The 21,559-nt window shown below is 38.5% G+C and overlaps 1 protein-coding gene across 2 annotated transcripts in view; it reads left to right on the top strand.

The window, feature by feature from the left end:
- The first annotated feature begins 828 nt into the window (after positions 1-828).
- Positions 829-21,559, top strand: part of LOC110461892 — a 39,435-nt gene continuing 18,704 nt past the window's right edge. The window contains exons 1-11 of one of the 2 annotated variants that reach the window (XM_021515616.1): positions 829-1,134; positions 1,388-1,495; positions 3,899-3,997; positions 4,381-4,485; positions 6,543-6,641; positions 7,296-7,394; positions 8,231-8,335; positions 8,740-12,158; positions 16,343-16,490; positions 19,975-20,166; positions 20,590-20,698. In XM_021515616.1, coding sequence (XP_021371291.1) covers positions 931-1,134; positions 1,388-1,495; positions 3,899-3,997; positions 4,381-4,485; positions 6,543-6,641; positions 7,296-7,394; positions 8,231-8,335; positions 8,740-12,158; positions 16,343-16,490; positions 19,975-20,166; positions 20,590-20,698 — 4,687 coding nt within the window. In that variant the 5' untranslated portion in view covers positions 829-930. The remainder of the gene's footprint in view (positions 1,135-1,387; positions 1,496-3,898; positions 3,998-4,380; positions 4,486-6,542; positions 6,642-7,295; positions 7,395-8,230; positions 8,336-8,739; positions 12,159-16,342; positions 16,491-19,974; positions 20,167-20,589; positions 20,699-21,559) is intronic. The other variant, XM_021515615.1, reaches the window with a different exon arrangement.

Raw genomic sequence — 21,559 nt, 5'->3', positions numbered from 1 at the left:
AACCTCATCCTCGATACTCCCACTTATGCTTTCTGCACCCCTGGAATATGTCATAGCAAAGTTGAAGGTACAAGGCTAGCTATTTGATTGGTCTCGGACCCGACCGAAACATTGTTTTGATGTATATGAAAAGATCAAACTAGTCATCTTGTCTCATCCACAAGGTAGCGCACACCGAGCCTTCTATTTTGCTATGCCATTTTCCAGGGGTGCAGGGAGCGGAGGTGGGCGTAACTCTTAAGAGTATCGAGGATGCCCTCACCTTAATATTCAATGTTGTCTTACGTCTTATACCGAATGTTAGCGGGCCAGACCAGTTAGAAAATAAAATAAAACAAAAAACAACGATAATATTGGCTCTGTTGGAGCGTCCGTCTAGCATTCATGGGTCCCAGGTTCAAATCCCTGTCTATTGTTGCGTTTTCCCGTTTTGTTTCACACAGTGTCACTTTAAATATATATGCGCTATCTACCAATTTCAAATATATTAATCCACTGAAAACTAATAACCCGCATTTCATAGTTCATATCCATGCAAATAAATGTAAGTTAAGTTAAATCATCCAATACTACGTCCAAGGAATATCCATAAGTTTATTAAGTTATTTAAATAGGCGATACCACCAATAATCGCAATTTTCAATTTTGAAATGTTTTAGAAAATTAACAAATTATCGGTTTTAATTTAGTTGTAACTCTATGGATCATTAAGACAGCTAGTCCAAGTTTATGAACATTGGCATTTGCGCCATGAAGAAAATGACTTCGTCACGTCACGCCATTTCGCGGATTAGACCATTGAAGTCGGGTATTTGGGACGTCATAGCTACAATGACGTCATCAACAGAAGATGACGTTTCATAACATTCACATTTTCTGTACAACACGAAGATATTGAGCTTTTTAAAGTTTCGATAATTTGTTGTGGAAATGGCGACTCGAATTGGTAAAAAAACTAGGAAATGCAAACAATGCAAAGGCGATATTTGCATTCACGAAAATGCAAAACAGAAAGAATGCCTTCCATTCGGACCCAGCATAGCAGAGCAATGCATGGAGATTTTGGACAAACTTCTAAAGGACAAAGAGGGAACCCCCGAAGATATTCTAAAACTTGCAACACACGATCAGTTGGTAAGTAACGGACAAGATGCGCTGCTTTGGAATCTCTGAAATAATACTCATTTTGGCCGGGCGAATGTCCTCTAATGGAAACTAAACAATGAATCACAATATTTTATGATTTACTTACGACAATGTTTGTCAACATCATACGTTTTCTATGTTGTCTGAAATTGATAGGTAGAAAGCAAGTAAACAGACGAAACTCACTCAAAATTTTAGACTTCTAGATGGGTTATTAAATACGTTACGCCGACCTGTTCAGTTCCAGATTGGGATGGATCCTCTTTGTCTAGTGGCTGCAATGGGAAATGTGGATGTGATGCGCAGATTTCTGGACGCAGGTTCAAATGTCAATGTCAGGTCAACAGCGGTAAGTGCAATTTTATAGTTCCAAGGTTAAGTCTATAACTGCAAGGTCGAGATTATAACAACAAGGCCCAGTCTGAGGGTTTATTTTTTCATCGAGAAATTATTGATATAACGTCAAACTCCTGTGGTTAAAGTATATAAGCTCGTGTCTACAATTACAAGGTCAAGTCTAAGCCTACAGTAGTATATGTTGAAATCTTCAGTGGCATCGTTATAATTTTGTTTATGTTTTCTGCGGGTGATACTTTTGAATCCCGTGACATGTATAATTCTTTTTTCTTAAGTCATAATAGTTATAAAAATACTACTGAATTAGATTTTACTTTACTGTGCCAAAGTTCTACCAGTCGTAACTTAGTGTTAAGCCTACCACATAGTAAGGTCAATGATGTGATGTCAATGATGATTCTACACCGTCAGGTCAAGTCTACAGGGCATATATATATAACGTCACGCTACCACACTATTGGTAGACTACCCAAATTGGTACACGGTCAGAAAATGGTTCGAATAGTACTTAAAAATTTAATTTGAGCATTTTCCCCTGACAGTATAACAAAAGAGATATTTATCAGCATTTCCACCGAATAGTTTTATTTTTAGGAACATTTTAAGAGTACACGATGACTTCAAAGTAAACATATCAGAAAACCAGTAAAAACGACACATGTCGACGAAATTTTGGAGAATTTTCAAGGGGTTAAATATAAGCATGTTTAAATGTTGATTTCTGGTCCTTATATTCGGATAATATAAAAGTGAATATACACAATTATAGTTCAGTATGGTATCTATAAATGCAATATATTTTGTTGTAATCGGCACATCAACTTGTAGAAATACAAACAAATTCCATAGCCTGTGGTATGGTGTACCAATTTGGGTACTATTTACGGCCGAAAAACGGACGAAATCTCACTCCGAGTTTAGCGACCTATTTTCAAAAACAAATCACTTAGATATACAACTTTTCATGAAAATGAACCACCATAGGTAGTCTTTGTCAAGAATCAAGAAACATTCCAGATACAAGATCTGAATGTTTAAAGATCACTAAAAAACTGTCAAAATTGTACCAATTGTGGTAGTGTGACATTACGTTGGCGAAATCGAGGATTTTGAAGGGGTTAATTTTAAGCATGTTTAAATGTCAATTTCTGGGTTTTTTTTATAACCGGATAATATGAAAGGGTATATATTCAATTGTAGTTCAGTATGGTATTTATAAAAGCAATACGTTTTATTGCAATCGGCACATCAATTAATAAAAATAAAAATAAGTTTCATAGCCTGTGATATGGTGTACCAATTTGGGAACTAATCATGGCCGAAAAACGGACGAAATGTCACTGCGATTTAAGCCTTCTATTTTCAAAAACAAATCACTTAAGGTGACAGTACCCAAATCGGATCACCAAACCATCATTTTTTTAAATCATTGAAAAATCTAAGGAGGAATTATATTAATTTATAGTTGTGTCAAAAATAGAATATCGAAGGGTGTTCTCACAAACGAAATTAGCACCCGGGGCTCACTCGAGATATTTATAGAACGCTCTGAAGGCACCAATCAGCGTCTCCTGTTTTTGCGAATGTTGGAACCCAAATCGGACCAAGGCTTGAACTTTGCAGTATCTTACGCTTCAAATGAATATTTTTTGTTACCATATTAACCTTTTATGATGACCTCTAGAATTTGTATGACAAAAAGTATTTCTACAGTGTGAATTTATTCCTCAAGTCCAAAACAGAATGCATAGTCGTCGCACGCGCCATTTTTTTTTAAAACGTTATCAAAACACTGACATTTGAGTTTGAATTACATTTTCTTGTGCTATTTGAACTTAAAAACTAATCATCTGTAGACAAAACCTGGTGCATGGCTATCTATTCTAAGATTACATCATTGTTATATCTGATTTGTTGACACATTTATTAATTTATAAGTATTTTTGCAAAAAGTGATCCGATTTGGGTACTGCCACCTTAGAATCAAAACATTTTCTGAAGAATTAAGAAACATTCCAGATACAAGATTTGAATGTTTAAATATCACTGAAAAACTGTCAAAATTGAGGTTGTGTGGCGTTAGTGGTAAGGTCATGTCTAATCTTATAGTGGTATTGTCACCGTTAGCGTAACGTAAAGGTTATAAGGGTAATGACACCGTTGAAGGGTGAAAGTGTGTCGTGAAAAACAAATCAAAGTTTTAATTATGATAAACAAAGGACAATCATTGGGCTTAAGGAACGATGTCCCCGATGTTTCTTGATGTTGCATGAACATTCTGTACATGGAACTCACAGAAAACCCCCCATCAAATTAGAAAGAACTCCACCTGTAAGGGATGAGTACTAATATTTGAGTTACAGACGAAAATAAAGTCCCTATGTGTGCGTTACAGGACGCCAGTACCCCTCTGATGCTGGCCACGCAGAACCGACATACTGAGATGGCCGAGCTCCTTCTGAAACACGGCGCTGACGTCACGGCGGTCAACATGGTAAGCATTTCCGCTGATAGACCAATCCTTAACGAAACAATACCATTAGAGGATCAGTGTAATTATGAAAGTTTTCCTCCCACTGCGAATAACTTGGGAACATCGTGAGAAGCAGACATTTAAGTAGACTTTTCGATGCTCTTAGGAATACGTTTACACTGACGATACACTGTACATACACTACATAATCACAAACATTATGCAGTTTCAATACATATATCATACAATTCTATAAATGTAGAATGTTAATGTAGTTTGTGTAGGTGAAATAAATATTACATTATAATTTTATTACGAATTACCTGGTGCCTTAGTTACTTTATTTAAATTTAAATGTTCCCTCAGTGATGTATACTGCACTGGTAGTGTTTTACCACCCACAGGAAAAGAACAATTCATTCTGCATAGCGGTAAGGACGGGAGACGCCAAGCTGGTGAACGCTATTTGGCCATACCGTGGGAAATTAGACATCAATCATGCTAACTCCGTGAGTACCGAGAAGAAGAGCGGGGGTGGAACAAGCTCCGACCGGTGGGGCGGGCAGTACAATTATAGTCACGCAAGCTGCCGATCTGATTAAAATCATATGTTACATGGATTCGTTAACTTCGTACTACGCCTGAACATCTGAGTGTGCCGCGGTCAGGGTCACGTTCAGGTGACCTTTATATTTATAAATACTCATTAATTTTTGACCAATCAGAGACCCTCTTTCAAAAGGGCGTTCGGAGTTGTAACAAATATGCCGGACATTGATGAGAATGATGCGAAAGTTCTGAAAGCATTTGAGATTGATCGTCTGAAACCCGAACAGAAAAAGATATTGGAATCTTTATTAGAGAAGAAAGACTGTATGGCGGTGTTGCCTACGCAATTATTACCCAATGGGTACGTTTTCCTTGGCGTCGTACGTAGAAACGTCAGTTACCGCCGCCATATTTGTTTTGGAAAACTAATCTGTTCGATACCCTCCGCTATCTATCTATCAACCATGATATTCCAATTCGCTGGCAAACTTGCCAGCGCGCCTCTGATTGGTTCATCTAAAGGTCACTTGAACGTGACCCTGACCGCGGCACATTCAGATGTTCAGGCGGAGCCATGTAACAGATGATTTTAATCAGATTGGCAAGCTGCTACACGTACATTCCCTCGGCGTCCTGTTGGAAGCTGACGGATATAGAGTTTCCCGTTACACGACCAAACCTTCATATTTCTTCAGTTGAAATAATAAATCATCACATTTTACTGCTGGATATAATAAAAACACACTCTCCATTGGTAAAACCACGGACTTCGATAACTTAGATAATCTAATTCCGTGGTAAAACTAAGCGAATTATTTAAATTTCACGAGTATTTAAATTTAAATCCGTACCGGATGTCCTTACTAGACTCGCCCCCGCGCGAATAACAAAATGGCGAATTTCTAATATTATTTTTAGACGAGGTGTAATTGCTGCAAGAATTAAACATGAAACAATGAACAAATATTGTTATTGTTTCATGTTGTTGTTTATAAACACACACTTCTTCATTTTCGCAGCATAATGACTAACTGACAGCTATTTCTGACTGAGAAATCGACATCTGTTCCGCAACAAACGATACGAAATCTTGTTTTCAAAACAGCGTTGTAGTGGAGGACCTAATAGGGATTGATTATTGTTTACGAATACGAACTCGTTACGTTTTTTTCTCTCATTACAAGTAGATTTCATTAAGACTTATATTAGAATATTCATATTTACTTCCATAAGTCTGAATAAATATTTGGTGATCAATTTACGAAATATCGAAATAAGTTGCCGCCATATTGTTTATATTTGAATCACCAAACGCAAACATCTTGCGGCAGATTCGAAAACAGTAGGGCACAAAACATTAATTGTGTACTCTGCAACTGTAAAACTATTTCTTTCCAACTGATGGGTGCTGATTTTAGCGACAATTAATTGTATTACGCGATTGTCGTGTGCGATAACTAGCTAAACATAAGACAAGTTACACCAAAGGTATGTCGACAACGGGAATGAGACGGCCTATTATTTTGTCGTCTGTACACGACAACGGGGACCAGGATGACATATTGTTGTCGTGTGTAAACGACAACGGTGCGGAAAGAGTTAAGACCTATTTAGAGTTAACCTTTTGAGAGTGCAGCTTGTAATTGTGGTCATCCTTGTGAGAATGTCTTTCACTACCTTTGGGACTGTCACCTTTTTATAAACGAAGGCGTATTCTGGTTCAAAATTTAAATAATTTGAATGTTGCGTTTTATTTAGAAATAATTTTGTTTGGCAATTCACAATTTGCCGTGGATCTTAACACAAACATTTTTAGATACACATGCAAAACCTAAACAAATCTAGCAAGATATTTTGAGTTCAAATTGTATTAACAATTGTATATACTTGTTGCCACTATTGTAATGTCATTGAATGCACATGTACATGTATATTGGGAGAAGGCGTTGATAAATTGTAATAACTTGTCTAATCGCTTTGTCTACTTTTGGGAAAAAAATGTTTAAATCTCTTCCAGGAGGGTCAAACTGTTCTCCATTTTGCCGCTGAGAAGCTATGGGAAGCATGTGTTGGGTTCTTGCTCACTAACGGAGCTCAGATCAACAGACAGAACGGCGTATGTGTTGTGAATGTTTATACACAGTTTTTAGGAAGGACATCATCTAGATGTCGACAGAACCATTAAATGTTCGGGTTGTGTGACATATTAAATAAAAAGATGAACTTCATTTTATGCTGAATTGCTATATTGATCTGTGGCGTGAGGTTTTGATTCATAGATATCATAACAGATGTTAAAACGTAAACAATATAAACAAATAAGAAATGTGGCGAAATGATTGGAGTTAATTATCGAGTATCAGTGTCTTTATCTGTATACATTATATTATACAGTGTTGTTTATATCTAGGTACTATGGATGTTTAAACTAATGAGTTGAAAGACTCATGGCAATAAAAACATTAACTTAATATGAACTTCGATAACGTTTACGACAGGGAGTCTGGAATCTAGATATATATATTTTGTTTGTATAACAGTTTGTACAATATTCACCAATTTAATAAGCATTTAGAGAACAGCTAGTACTTATAATGGTTGATTCCTGATAGTGTACGTGTTGAAATGATTGACTTTGTATGTAAAATGAGTCTGTCACTAAGTATGTAATAAATTGTTAACAGTACTGAATGATAATTTCATACCGATACATTATAGTATATATATATATATATGGATATATAAGGTCATATTTTGTATCCCCATGTAGGAGGGCTTCACACCACTGATGATCGCCGCCAGTAAGGGTGATGCCAAGACTGTTGAAAAATTCTTGTCATCGGGGGCCGACTTTCTCATAGAGGACGTGGTGAGTATCTTAGGGTCTGGCTACCTCGCAGAGGACATGGTGAGTATCGCAGGGTACCGACTACCTCACAGAGGACATGGCGAATATCGTAGAGCGCCGCCCCTCATACAGGATGCTGTGAGTATCTCTGGGGGCGTTGACTGATTCATAGCGGACGTGGTGTCTCCGAACGTCGACTACCTCAACGAAGACGTGGCGAGGCTCGCATGGTGCCGATTACGTCGTAGAGGATGTTGTGGCTATCTAAGATAGCCAACTACATCAACGTTTGTCTGTTCGTTTTGGGTTTAACACCCTCTCAAAAGCTAAGGTCATATGAAGACGGGTGCCTAGGGAGAGATGGCCGAAAAGGAAGTTGAGGGAATGGTGAAAAAAACCTTTTAGACACCAAGTTAAACAAATGGGGACAGTAGATTGATTTTGGTTTCTTTAACGTCCACTTAATAAGCAGATGACAAAGAAGAATGCCAAAGGTTCTGTGATTACCCCCGCATTAGTCGCCTTAGAAAGCCTACATTGGGATATAGCAGGTCTATTCCATCCCCAAGCCACCAGGGGTTAAACGACTTGGCGAATATCGTTAGATTGAAACTATCTCATTAAGGATATATATGATTAATGCGTGCAATGCTTGTCGTACGAAAATGATGTTTATTTTATTAAGTAAAACTTGTGCAAGTCTGTCTTTTGGTCGACAATAGGCTGACAAGTAAAAAATACTTTATCATCGACATAGTAATGTAAAAGTATAATTTCTTTTACAGACATCAATGCATTGTGAATGCAGCATGTTGTCTTGTAATGCTACTGACTATGTGCACGCTTTGTTGTTACAGACCGGAATGACAGCAGTTTGCTGGGCGTTTGACTCTCAGAAGTTTGATTCATTTAATTTGATCCTCGGCAAGATGTCACCCAAAGATAAAGAACATTTCATCAAGGTAAGCAGCGTGAAAGTTAGGGAAACAGACATTATTGCGGGGACATGGTCATTTTGGTCTGCATAGACCATCTCGTCAGTCGATAAATGTCAATTGAAAATCTTTTAAGAATTTCCGTCATAATATGACGATCACCCTAACATTATGACAGAAAGACATGAACAGGTCCAAGTGGAAAACATTCAGGTATTCTTAAGAGTTCTTGGTTTTATCAGTTCACAACAATTGTTTGGTTTTGGAGTTTAATTTAGAGCTGTACAATGGAAAAATAATTATTATCATACGTTATGTAAGACATTGTAGATGGTTTTGTTTTTGTAATAAACATTAATTGGTTATGGGTTTACTACCTTTATTATTTTTCCTATCTTGCTTTTAATTTCTAATTGGGTTGTTTTCCGCAGAGCCGAACGGAAAGGATGAAGAATCCCTCTTGTGAACACGACAGTGAAAGTGATATCGCATTTTACGAAGATATACTGATTCCAATGTTCAAGCGTCTTGCGACCATAAAAGACTTTCGCGACGCTATTCTGAAGCAGAAGTTCATTCCAAGTGCAGTGTCTGTGTTTACTAAGCTAATGAAACAGCCAGCCTGTATAACCGGAATCTGTTTCGTCGTCTCTCTTTGCATGACTCAACACGCTGTCGTGGTCGACGAGGCCGTTGTCATACAATTCATCCGCTGTCGTGGACCAGAGTTTCTGATCAAAGCACTAAAATGCTTCTCCGATACTCCTAGAACGGAACCCGAAACCTGTGTCGTGTGCTTCTTCCCACTAGCCTGCATGGGCCAAACGTCAGAGGGCAAGGAATGGCTGGAAAAGAACAGCACAAAAGTCATACAACACGTGGATGTCAAACCGCACTACAACACTGCCAAGACTGCTATGGAGAGCTTCGGTGACAAAGGTGTCGCAATTTGGACCAATTTCTGGGATTATTATGAAAAGATGACTCAGTACCAGATGGATAGAAAAATGGCAGAACTCCTTGAGGAAGAAGAACGTGAAAGGGTGCTGAAAACAAAGAAAAGAGAAAAGAAGATTCAAAAACGCCAGACCAAACGGCAGCAACGAAAGGATGTGCAAGCTACTGTTGCAAAGACCGAAGAAATGAAAGGAGTGACAATGGCAAGCGACCAGTCACATGGAAAAAACATTGGAGAAATTACAAATATTGTCAACAATGTAGAGCCTATATCTAGAAGGCCACAAACTACATATAACGACATACCAAACAAACACGACAATCGCTCGATAAACGACGTCATCATTAATTCCAGGAAACCCCATGTTCCATCTAAGCAAGCAAACGATGATGTCATCACAATCTCCAAGAAACCCATTGTTCCAATCAAACAGGTTCAGGATGATGTTATCGTCATTTCCAAGAGACCACCAGTTGAATTCAAGAACAAGCAGGAAACAAATAGGAAGGGAATAAGTGACATCTCTTTTGGCAATGTACCAAATAGTGAACATGGAGATGACATTTCCTTCATGTTGCAAATGGAAATGGCGGCATTACAAGGTGTTATAGATCCATGTTTGTATGATTTCTACAACGTGCGTAGGGAAAACCAATGGGTAACCGTTCAGGGAAAGAAGGAACGAGCAAAGGCAAACAAAGCTGTGGAAGAAGTTATGGAAGCTGTGCCTGGTCTCTGTCAAAAATTGGAGTCGGCACTAGAGGACCAAATTGATGAAGTAAAAAAAGATGACATAAGACAGCGCCCAAACCAACGACAACGGCGTGCGAATAAAGGCAACAATGGTCCCAGATGGGCTGACATGGTGAAAGGCAATGAAATACCAGAAAAGGAGCCTGAGCCAGTAAGGCATATTCAAGGAACATATGCCGACAGAGTTGTAGGAAAGGCATACGAAGATAACTTTCCTGCTCTGGGTGGAATGCCACACGTAAGGGGTGAACAAAAAAAATGTGAACAACAACTGCCACCGGGACAAATGGAACAGCAAAGCTTGTGCAATGTTGCTACTGCGGTCGAAAGTACTACAACAGATAGTGAAGACTTACGTTCAGAATTTACGTCCACGGACAGTGTTGCAGATGGTGACTGTGGCAGGATGACGCCATCTTCGGGATACAACGACAACAAGGCTGTCACTGACTGTAGTTCACCAATTCATTGTGGCGATATCTATGTGTCGCCAACAAATGATGCTCGCCTGGAATATGAATTGGAGGTTTGTCCACAACAGAAAGACGCGTCACTCATTGCGAATACAAGAAGTGAGCGTACAACGAACCTGTTTGACATTGCTGAAAGTGTCCTGTTTGAAAAGAAATGCACAAATATTGAAGAACCAAAAGCAAATAACACACAGAAGACAGACTTCCTTGGTTTACCCATCAGGAGCGGAGAACATAATTTCGAATTTCTATCATCCGCTAAAACATTAACACCAAATGAATGGAATTTAGAGGAAGTCGTGCAAAGGCCCAAAAATGCAGATACCGCTGAACAGAATGAAGGTAATCTTGAGAAAGGTAAAGGAGATGCAAGAGAGGAGTATTTCCCGGAGTTGGAGAAAAGGGGATTTTCCGATGCCGTACAAGACTGGTTAAAGAACTCGTGTATATTACTTGATTCGAAGACCAAAACGAACAAGGAACCGTTGGAGGACCAGCTAAGGACTCCAGCCATGCTGTTGCAACATATACAAGGGCTCCAACAAACGCAGCTTACAAAGTTGCCATGTGGTAAGCGGAAATATAACGCAGGTGAACTAAAGCACAATCCCTTTCAGAAAGATGCCTCTGTCAATCAACTTCCATTTATACAACACCAGCAGGAATTCAAGCACAACATAGCGGTTATACAACCGATAGGTCACGGTTCAAACAGGCGAAAGGCGACAGAGCGGAACGTTTCCCGCCGGCACGTCGAAGGATTAGACAATGGTGATCACAGTCACCTGTCATTCGGAGATTCCTTACTGAGAAATGTGTCGACATTGCCTAAAGAAAAAGACGAAATATGGTTTCCGTCTGACTTAGCCGGTGATGGGTGCCCAGAAAAAAAAGATAATTACAGCATCAACGCAAGTGACATGGGTAACGATCTACCGGTCTTTCCTGGCTTTCATGATGATACTAACCCTTCAGCTTCTGGTGTACCTTCACAGCAGAACATGGATGTGCTGCTCCAACTACAACTCCTCAACTACTACCAGGTTCATTGCAAAGGACAGGGAATCAAAGGTTCTGTTTACGGTAACGATTTAGCCTACTTTTCCTCAGCCATGGGTATTTCCGAGGAAAAGATCAAATCACTCGAAAAAGTGTTTTCGTCTAGCGATGTCGACACACGTGTAGCGCAACAGAATCAACATGATGCGGTGACCACTAAAAAAGTGGATCGCCAGGTACCGTTGGGGAGGAATGCAACCATTCACCATGACCCTGACATAGATATGTCACTAGGCAAAGGTCTGCGGCCAACAAACATACCTGAACCAGCCAAGGAAATAAAAGCTACACGGCAAGTGGAAGAACATGCAGATAGCAGACATATCGTTGAAAAGAGGATACCAGACTCCTCAAAATCTTTTGTCCGAAATATACCTGGCACAGAGATTAACGATGGCACGAATATGGGTTATAAGGAGAAAGGTACATTCCAAGAAGAAATGAGGAAAGGTTTTGTCAAAACAAATGCTATCAAATGGACGCAAAGGAGTAAACGATGGAAAGACAAACTGTCTGAGATATCGAAGATGCCCCCCTCTTTCCTTAGACAGATTGGCGACATCATCATTCCGAGGGATTATAAGGAGCGGTATACCATCCCTTACTCGTGAGTTTATTGACATATTTTAGGCCGTTCATTTTATCATTTGTTTTCAATTAAGTACGACTAATTATGTATATGTATAACCATTGTATGGAAGGAAAATTCGGCAGTGTCTGTTGGTAAAGTTTTAAATATTTCTATTTGTTAAAAAGTTTAAGAGGTGTCTGTAGGTTGATTACATTTTAGAGGTGTCTGCACGAATAAGTTAATAACATTTTAGAAGTGGTGTATACACGTTGATAAAGTCTTAGAGTTGTCTGTATGTAAAGCTTAAGAAGTTGAGTGAACACGTTGACAAAGTCTAAGAGGTGTCTGTATGTTGATTAAGCTTTTTAAGTTGTGTGAACACGTTGATAAAGTCTTATAGGTGTCTGTATGTTCATAAAGCTTTAGAAGTGGTGTATACACGCTGATAAAATTATAGAAGTGGTGTATACATGTTGCTAATGTTATAAAAGTGCCAGTTCGTTGATAAAGCTTTATAACTGTCTTCACGTTGATAAAGTTTTAAAAATAACTTTGAGTTGGTAAAGTGTTAGTGTTGTCTGTACGTTGGTAAAGTTTTAGAGATTTCTGTACGTTGATACAGTTTTAGAGATGTCTGTACTTTGATGCAGTTTTAGAGATCTCTGTACGTTGATACAGTTTAAGAGATGTCTATACTTTGATAAAGATTTAAAGATGTCTATACGTTGATAAAGGTTTAGATATGTCTGTACGTTGATACTGTTTTAGAGATGTCTGAACTTCGATAAAAGTTTAGAGATGTCTGTACGTTGATAAAGGTTTAGAGATGTCTATACGTTGATAAAGGTTTAGAGGTGTCTGTACGTTGATACAGTTTTAGAGATGTCTGTATGTTGGTAAAGTTTTAGAGATGTCTATACGTTGATACAGGTTTAGAGATGTCTGTACGTTGATACAGTTTTAGAGATGTCTGTACGTTGATAAAGGTTTAGAGATGTCTATACGTTGATAAAGGTTTAGAGATTTCTGTACGTTGATACAGTTTTAGAGATGTCTGTACGTTGATACAGTTTTAGAGATGTCTATACGTTGATACAGTTTTAGAGATTTCTGTACGTTGATACAGTTTTAGAGATGTCTGTGCGATGATACAGTTTTAGAGATGTCTATACGTTGATACAGTTTTAGAGATGTCTATACGTTGATAAAGGTTAAGAGATGTCTGTACGTTGATACAGTTTTAGAGATGTCTGTACGTTCATACAGTTTTAGAGGTGTCTATACGTTGATAAAGGTTTAGAGATGTCTATACGTTGATACAGTTTTAGAGATGTCTGTACGTTTATACAGTTTTAGAGATGTCTGTACGTTGATACAGTTTTAGAGATGTCTATACGTTGATACAGTTTTAGAGATGTCTATACGTTGATACAGTTTTAGAGATGTCTGTACGTTGATACAGTTTAGGAGATGTCTATACGTTGATACAGTTTTAGAGATGTCTATACGTTGATACAGTTTTAGAGATGTCTGTACGTTGATACAGTTTTAGAGATGTCTATACGTTGATACAGTTTTAGAGATGTCTATACGTTGATACAGTTTTAGAGATGTCTGTACGTTGATACAGTTTTAGAGATGTCTATACGTTGATACAGTTTTAGAGATGTCTATACGTTGATACAGGTTTAGAGATGTCTGTACGTTGATACAGTTTTAGAGATGTCTGTACGTTGATACAGGTTTAGAGATGTCTATACGTTGATACAGTTTTAGAGATGTCTATACGTTGATACAGTTTTAGAGATGTCTATACGTTGATACAGTTTTAGAGATGTCTATACGTTGATACAGTTTTAGAGATGTCTATACGTTGATACAGTTTTAGAGATGTCTATACGTTGATACAGTTTTAGAGATGTCTGTACGTTGATACAGTTTTAGAGATGTCTATACGTTGATACAGTTTTAGAGATGTCTGTACGTTGATACAGTTTTAGAGATGTCTGTACGTTGATACAGTTTTAGAGATGTCTGTACGTTGATACAGTTTTAGAGATGTCTGTACGTTGATACAGTTTTAGAGATGTCTGTACGTTGATACAGTTTTAGAGATGTCTGTACGTTGATACAGTTTTAGAGATGTCTGTACGTTGATACAGTTTTAGAGATGTCTGTACGTTGATACAGTTTTAGAGATGTCTGTACGTTGATACAGTTTTAGAGATGTCTGTACGTTGATACAGTTTTAGAGATGTCTGTACGTTGATACAGTTTTAGAGATGTCTGTACGTTGATACAGTTTTAGAGATGTCTGTACGTTGATACAGTTTTAGAGATGTCTGTACGTTGATAAAGGTTTAGAGATGTCTGTACGTTGATACAGTTTAAGAGATGTCTATACGTTGATACAGGTTTAGAGATGTCTATACGTTGATACAGTTTAAGAGATGTCTATACGTTGATAAAGGTTTAGAGATGTCTATACGTTGATACAGTTTTAGAGGTGTCTATACGTTGATACAGTTTTAGAGATGTCTATACGTTGATACATTTAAGAGATGTCTATACGTTGATACAGGTTTAGAGATGTCTGTACGTTGATACAGTTTAAGAGATGTCTATACGTTGATACAGGTTTAGAGATGTCTATACGTTGATACAGTTTAAGAGATGTCTATACGTTGATAAAGGTTTAGAGATGTCTATACGTTGATACAGTTTTAGAGGTGTCTATACGTTGATACAGTTTTAGAGATGTCTATACGTTGATACATTTAAGAGATGTCTATACGTTGATACAGGTTTAGAGATGTCTGTACGTTGATACAGTTTAAGAGATGTCTATACGTTGATACAGGTTTAGAGATGTCTATACGTTGATACAGTTTAAGAGATGTCTATACGTTGATAAAGGTTTAGAGATGTCTATACGTTGATACAGTTTTAGAGGTGTCTATACGTTGATACAGTTTTAGAGATGTCTATACGTTGATACATTTAAGAGATGTCTATACGTTGATACAGGTTTAGAGATGTCTGTACGTTGATACAGTTTAAGAGATGTCTATACGTTGATACAGGTTTAGAGATGTCTGTACGTTGATACAGTTTAAGAGATGTCTGTACGTTGATAAAGGTTTAGAGATGTCTATACGTTGATACAGTTTTAGTGATGTCTGTACGTTGATACAGTTTAAGAGATGTCTGTACGTTGATAAAGGTTTAGAGATGTCTATACGTTAATAAAGCTTTCTGTATGTTCAGTTTGTTTACTTAACGAGTGGACCAGCATGGCATATGCCACAAGAACAATAAATGTGATTGTTTATTTCTGCTGCATTATGTGTAGAATTTAATACATCAGACACGAGATGACTGTATATATTCTTTATGCTACCCAATCATCCACTCCTCTCCCATACTCGTAGAAATAGGATTGCACTTTAATTAGATTTCATGATATTAGGTGTTCTGCATATATGTGTGGCCATATTTACCTCGTAAAGTACAGGCAACGTTCGTATATATGGTTGTAAGCAACTGTACTCATATCCATGTTATGTGATACTGTTTACCGGGAATCTTACGCCCTGTCAAACTTTAACCCTACGCTGGTAAAATCTGTATTCGCCCTGTCAAACTTTAACCCTACGCTGGTAAAATCTGTATTCGCCCTGTCAAACTTTAACTCTACGCTGGTAAAATCTGTATTCGCCCTGTCAAATTTTAACCCTAAGCTGGTAAAATCTGTATTCGCCCTGTCAAACTTTAACTCTTCGCTGGTAAAATCTGTATTCGCCCTGTCAAACTTTAACTCTACGCTGGTAAAATCTGTATTCGCCCTGTCAAACTTTAACCCTACGCTGGTAAAATCTGTATTCGCCCTGTCAAACTTTAACTCTACGCTTGTAAAATCTGTATTCGCCGAGTGTTGGTTTAAACCTACGCTGGTAAAATCTTCATTCGCCCAGTGTTGGTTTACATGTGATTGCTGTGTTTAATATGCTGTTTACTAATATTCGCCCTCGGTACGCCGTTTGGGAAAGACGGATACATAGTTATGTCACAAGTTTTATTTTGTACAGATGATGATTAATTCATTTGTCAATAGTTGTATTACGGGTACTTTTACAGACATCTGTTCATATTTATGACATGTCACGTACTAAAGGGACTTGTACAGATATAGAGGTGCAACCCCATGTCATTTGTTACAGGGACAGCCCGGCGGTACTGGGGCTTCTGATGGACGGAACGGAGGTGGCGGTTCACGTCATTGAGCTGTCTAGTCGACCAGTCACAGAGTCCATGTTACAGAAACTGACATCACCGGACTTCTGTCATTATTTCCTTGTGAAGTACCGGGTAAGTACCTGTTGCGGTGTGAGGTTTGTGGGTGCTGTCAGTAGATCTATACAGGTGATATTACACATGTTTTCATTATGCACGAGGGAAACATGGATGTTTGTTTCCTGTAAATTTATCCTATTTCCCGAGTAATTCTTATTTTCTTTTGTGAAATAGAAGAAAATAAAACAAATAAGCAAGAATATCAACTGCATTTTAGCTTTGTTAGCATTTATTATCATCTGACCATAAAGCGAAGGCCGTCCATTTGGCAACTATTTTTGTCTTCTTTCATATTTTCATTAATATTGGAGAATCCAGATTACATCTCTGTGTAATACATATGTTTTCGTGAACCTCACTACAGCCTGCTGCTCTCTGTCATATCTAATACAAATGTAGCTTTTCGATAGCGTGAGAAGAGCGCGAGTTCCGGTACACGATTTTAGTCTCCATGTCACATGGCCACCGCCTCGTAGCACCATTGAAGGAGTACATTGATTTCCCCTTCATTTTGTCGTTAAGAGATTCGTCAATATTTTTACCTTTTAATTGTGCTGGTATTGATTTGGAGACTCGAATCGCGATCATAGCCTCATTAGCGTGTCTGGCATTCTTCAATGATGCAAACTCATCGTTATGTGCTTAGCGCTCCCTTTTATAGGGTGTCATTTAGCCGTGCATGCCAAGACCCCAAACACACAAATATATCCTCCAATTTCACTCTGTCTTACGCATACAAAATCACGAATACCTGTCTATTGGAACTCATTAAGATAAGTAAGAAGAATGATTATCAGAATAACTGGTTGGATTGCTTAAGTGTTGTTACGACTCTATAACTAACTCGATCTAGGCCTCATTGTCATCCTACTTCTCCTTTAAGAAGCCAACATAGATGAACAAAAACTTCTTCAAGAAGTCGAAAAACGGCGTTTTAAGTTTTTAATGGTGACATTAGCAAGCAAAGCAAATTTCAAATTAAAGTCAGTGTAATTTAACCATTTTTATAACATCGTCACCGATGCAACAAAAAGTATTTCTCATGAATAAACACTTACATCCTCGAATGTTCATGCTGTCTCCTGGTACATACATGTATACACTCCCCTTGGGTGGTGACGATTTATCCTGGTACATACATGTATACACTCCCCTTGGGGGTCACGATCTCTCCTGGTACATACATGTATACACTCCCCTTGGGTGGTCACGATTTCTACTAGTACATACATGATACACTCCCCTTGGGTGGTCACGATTTTTCCTGGTACATACATGTATACACTCCCCTTGGGTGGCCACGACTTCTACTAGTACATACATGTATACACTCCCCTTGGGTGGTCACGATCTCTCCTGGTACATACATGTATACACTCCCCTTGGGTGGCCACGATTTCTACTAGTACATACATGTATACACTCCCCTTGGGTGGTCACGATCTTTCCTGGTACATACATGTATACACTCCCCTTGGGTGGTCACGATTTCTCCTAGTACATACATGTATACCCTCCCCTTGGGTGGTCACGATTTCTCCTAGTACATACATGTGTACACTCCCCTTGGGTGGCCATGCTGTCTCCTGGTACATACATGTATACCCTCCCCTTGGGTGGTAACGATTTCTCCTGGTACATACTTGTATACACTCCCCTTGGGTGGTCACGATTTCTACTAGTACATACATGTGTACACTCCCCTTGGGTGGCCATGCTGTCTCCTGGTACATACATGTATACACTCCCCTTGGGTGGTAACGATTTCTCCTGGTACATACATGTATACACTCCCCTTGGGGGTCACGATTTCTCCTGGTATATACATGTATACACTCCCCTTGGGTGGTGACGATTTCTCCTGGTACATACATGTATACACTCCCCTTGGGTGGTCACGATTTCTCCTGGTACTCACATGTATACACTCCCCTTGGGTGGTAACGATTTCTCCTGGTACATACATGTATACACTCCCCTTGTGTGTTCATGCTGTCTCCTGGTACATACATGTATACACTCCCCTTGGGAGTCACGATCTCTCCCTCCTTTCACTGAACTGTCTCCCAATTTACCTCTTCAAAAATAAGTTCTCTGTCTTTCCATAGAGTATGTCAGTTTACACCCAGACAGAATCAAAACGATGTCGTCATGGTAACAAGAAATTATGACGTCCCAATCACCTTTTGTCGGAAGATGTTAAATTTCAAATCAAACTTTTAGGATTTATGTCAGTTCAGTTTTGGTTGAAAACAATATGATGGACGAAAATGATCGCCGTCCTTTTTTTTAGTTATTTGTGCGTAACTTACGATGGTTACCACAAAACTAAGTATACGCGGTGTATCTATGATGGAGGTCATTTGACCGATTAATATGGTGAAGTTGGTGCCGGTTTGAGTAAAAACGCAGGCCGCGGTAGCTGAGTCGTTATAGCGTCTGGCCGTCAACGATCACTGATAGATAGGACGTAAAACAAAACAAACCAAGTGAGTATTAACAGGTCATATTAGACTGGCGACACAAGGGCCTCCGAATCGTGTGTTACAAAAAAGGACACACAATTGTCTATACAGATGACTTTCTTGGTGTATTACCTGTTGAGATCTTTCCTAATCACCACGTTGTCCGTGTCTTTTACTAGCTGTTTATTGTTACTAGGTTTGCAATTCCGTCTTTTCGTATTGCAGAGTTATCTGCTCTTGTGAGCAGGTATTGATTGTAACGTCATTTGCTTGTGAGAGTAACGTCATCAATTTTTGAGAAAACGACGTAATTTTCCCACACAAACCAAGGACGTAACAATCAATACCTGCTCCCAATAGAAGATAACTCTGCAATACGCAAAGACGGAATAGACAATTCATTAATTAACCTGGGTTTCCTAACGTTTCCTTTCAGACTTTGTATATGTGTTGACTTTGACTTTTTGTTTCTTTTCGGTTATCTCACAAACATTTTCCTGCGGCGATTTGTGACACGGGCACGTCAGAACATTGCAAAACATATCACAGGGAAATATTATGTCTTGTTTTCTATATATTCTTTGAATTATTTATTACCTTTCTTTTTTCATGGGCAAGGCATGCTTGACCTTTCAATGCTGTTATGTTTTTCTGAGTAAGGTGAAATAACCGTGTTGAAATGTCTCAAATGAATAAACTCATTTTTGTTTAAGAAATTTTCATTATATACATATACAGTGTATAGAAACTGTCCTACCAAAAGGCAGTGTTTCATGTTGTGGAAAGGAACTTTTTCTACCTTTTTTTCTCTCGATTTTATTCTTCGCTTTACTGATATACCAGCTTTGTAAAACCGACATGACAGGTTTAAATAAAGTTACCGTGAAAAATTCTAAGAACGTACTTACTTGTGTTAAAAGAGACAGTGATATGGTATGTGGACGCCGCTAGTTAGACACGGTGATCATAATGTATTAGCCACTTGGTACACATTTAGGATTATGATCACATGCCATTTGCTTGTATCATTGTAGGCCTTCATTATCGAGTCAGGCACGTGCTACCTGGCCATGGACCTGCACGAGTACAACTTGTCCGAGTATTTGGCCCTGCAACAGATGGACATCAACCTTGACCCATTAACCATCAACAAGATGACCTGGCAGATACTCAAGGGCATGGCGTCTCTACACGACAGCTTTGACATGATACATGGAAACATAATGGTGAGGCGAGGTCCTGTATATGTGTGTCGTGTTATGATTATAAACGAATGTTTCTGAATCAGGTTTCTATTTCTGTTGTTCCCGAACGATCGTCGTGAGACCTCTCTTGATCTTATGCGCCCTAAGTGGTTTTCTACCGATAATATACTGACATAATTTGTTTAAATGACATTTGGAAACAGCTGAAAGTGAGGCTATATAGCACCTTATAACACGGACCGAAATATTAGGATAACATCCCAGATACTTTGATCAACGTTGATGTTCCCTTTAAGTTATGCCTGAACTGATGGAGGTGGAATATGCCACGTATTTTGTCTAAGAAGCCGTATGTCTTAGTTTGTAAATATTTACTGTGTGTAAGTTAAATTATTCATACTAAACAGACATTTTAAATCCGTTTGGTTTGTTTTATCTGTACAGCCAAGTAACGTTCTTGTGGATGTCGAGGAGAAGCTGTGTTTGAGCGAGTACTCCCTTCCCACACTAGGTGGCACTGCTCGCGCCTTATTCCCAACCTCTCCAATGTCAGGTAAAATTATTGCGATGCTTATTGCTTTCTCTAACGATTTTATGTTTTACTTGTGTACACTTCATATCAGAAATACTTGTCCTGTGTGTTTTTTTGCAGAGTTATTGCCCTTTATATGGATGATTTTAATCTCGTCTGTACGACTAGTCAATTAGTTTTCGCCGTCACATTTCTCAGAGACGACGTAAGCGTTAGAACGATTAATTTCAGTTACGCATAAAAAAAACTGTTATCAAGCTAGCCGTGTGTTTTCTAGCAGTGTCATCATCACATGTGACTGGAATCTGAACCAGTTGCTTTATAAGATCACTCTTATATCTTATTCCATACATCAAATTCATCCAAACGCTTCAAATAACAATACTTAGTTAATGACGTGCTTTCAACACATATACCATGTTATGTTTTAAGTGTCCTTACTTGATGCACCTGCAAATGTTAATGCAGGTATTTAGGCGGTAAACCTCTGGCCAAAGTGTCAATGTGTTTGCTCGTCAAAAACGAAAAAGAATTACTGGCAATAGTATGACAGGCTATCAATGTATGTTCTTATTATTTCCATCCTACTTACCTCATTTGTGTTTGTTTATTATGATGTCCGCCTAGTTATTTTTCAGGATATAATATTTACGTGTTAAAACACCTCATTTAACGTATCACTTATAGCTTACTTCCTTTAACCGATCCCTCCCTCCTCTCTACAGAAACAAGAGCCAAGCAGTCAGCTTTTATATACTATGTAGTACTACCATTTACCACATACCTGTTGAATCTTGTTATAGTAATACATAGAGAATAATACATGCCTTTTTCCATATCACACCCAGTATCAACCCGAGACTGCAATATCAGCCCAAGGGC

This window comes from Mizuhopecten yessoensis, unplaced genomic scaffold, assembly GCF_002113885.1.
Source record: "Mizuhopecten yessoensis strain PY_sf001 unplaced genomic scaffold, ASM211388v2 scaffold10703, whole genome shotgun sequence".
In the NCBI taxonomy this organism is placed as follows: Eukaryota; Metazoa; Mollusca; class Bivalvia; order Pectinida; family Pectinidae; genus Mizuhopecten; species Mizuhopecten yessoensis.
This window is presented reverse-complemented; position numbering and strand designations above follow the sequence as displayed.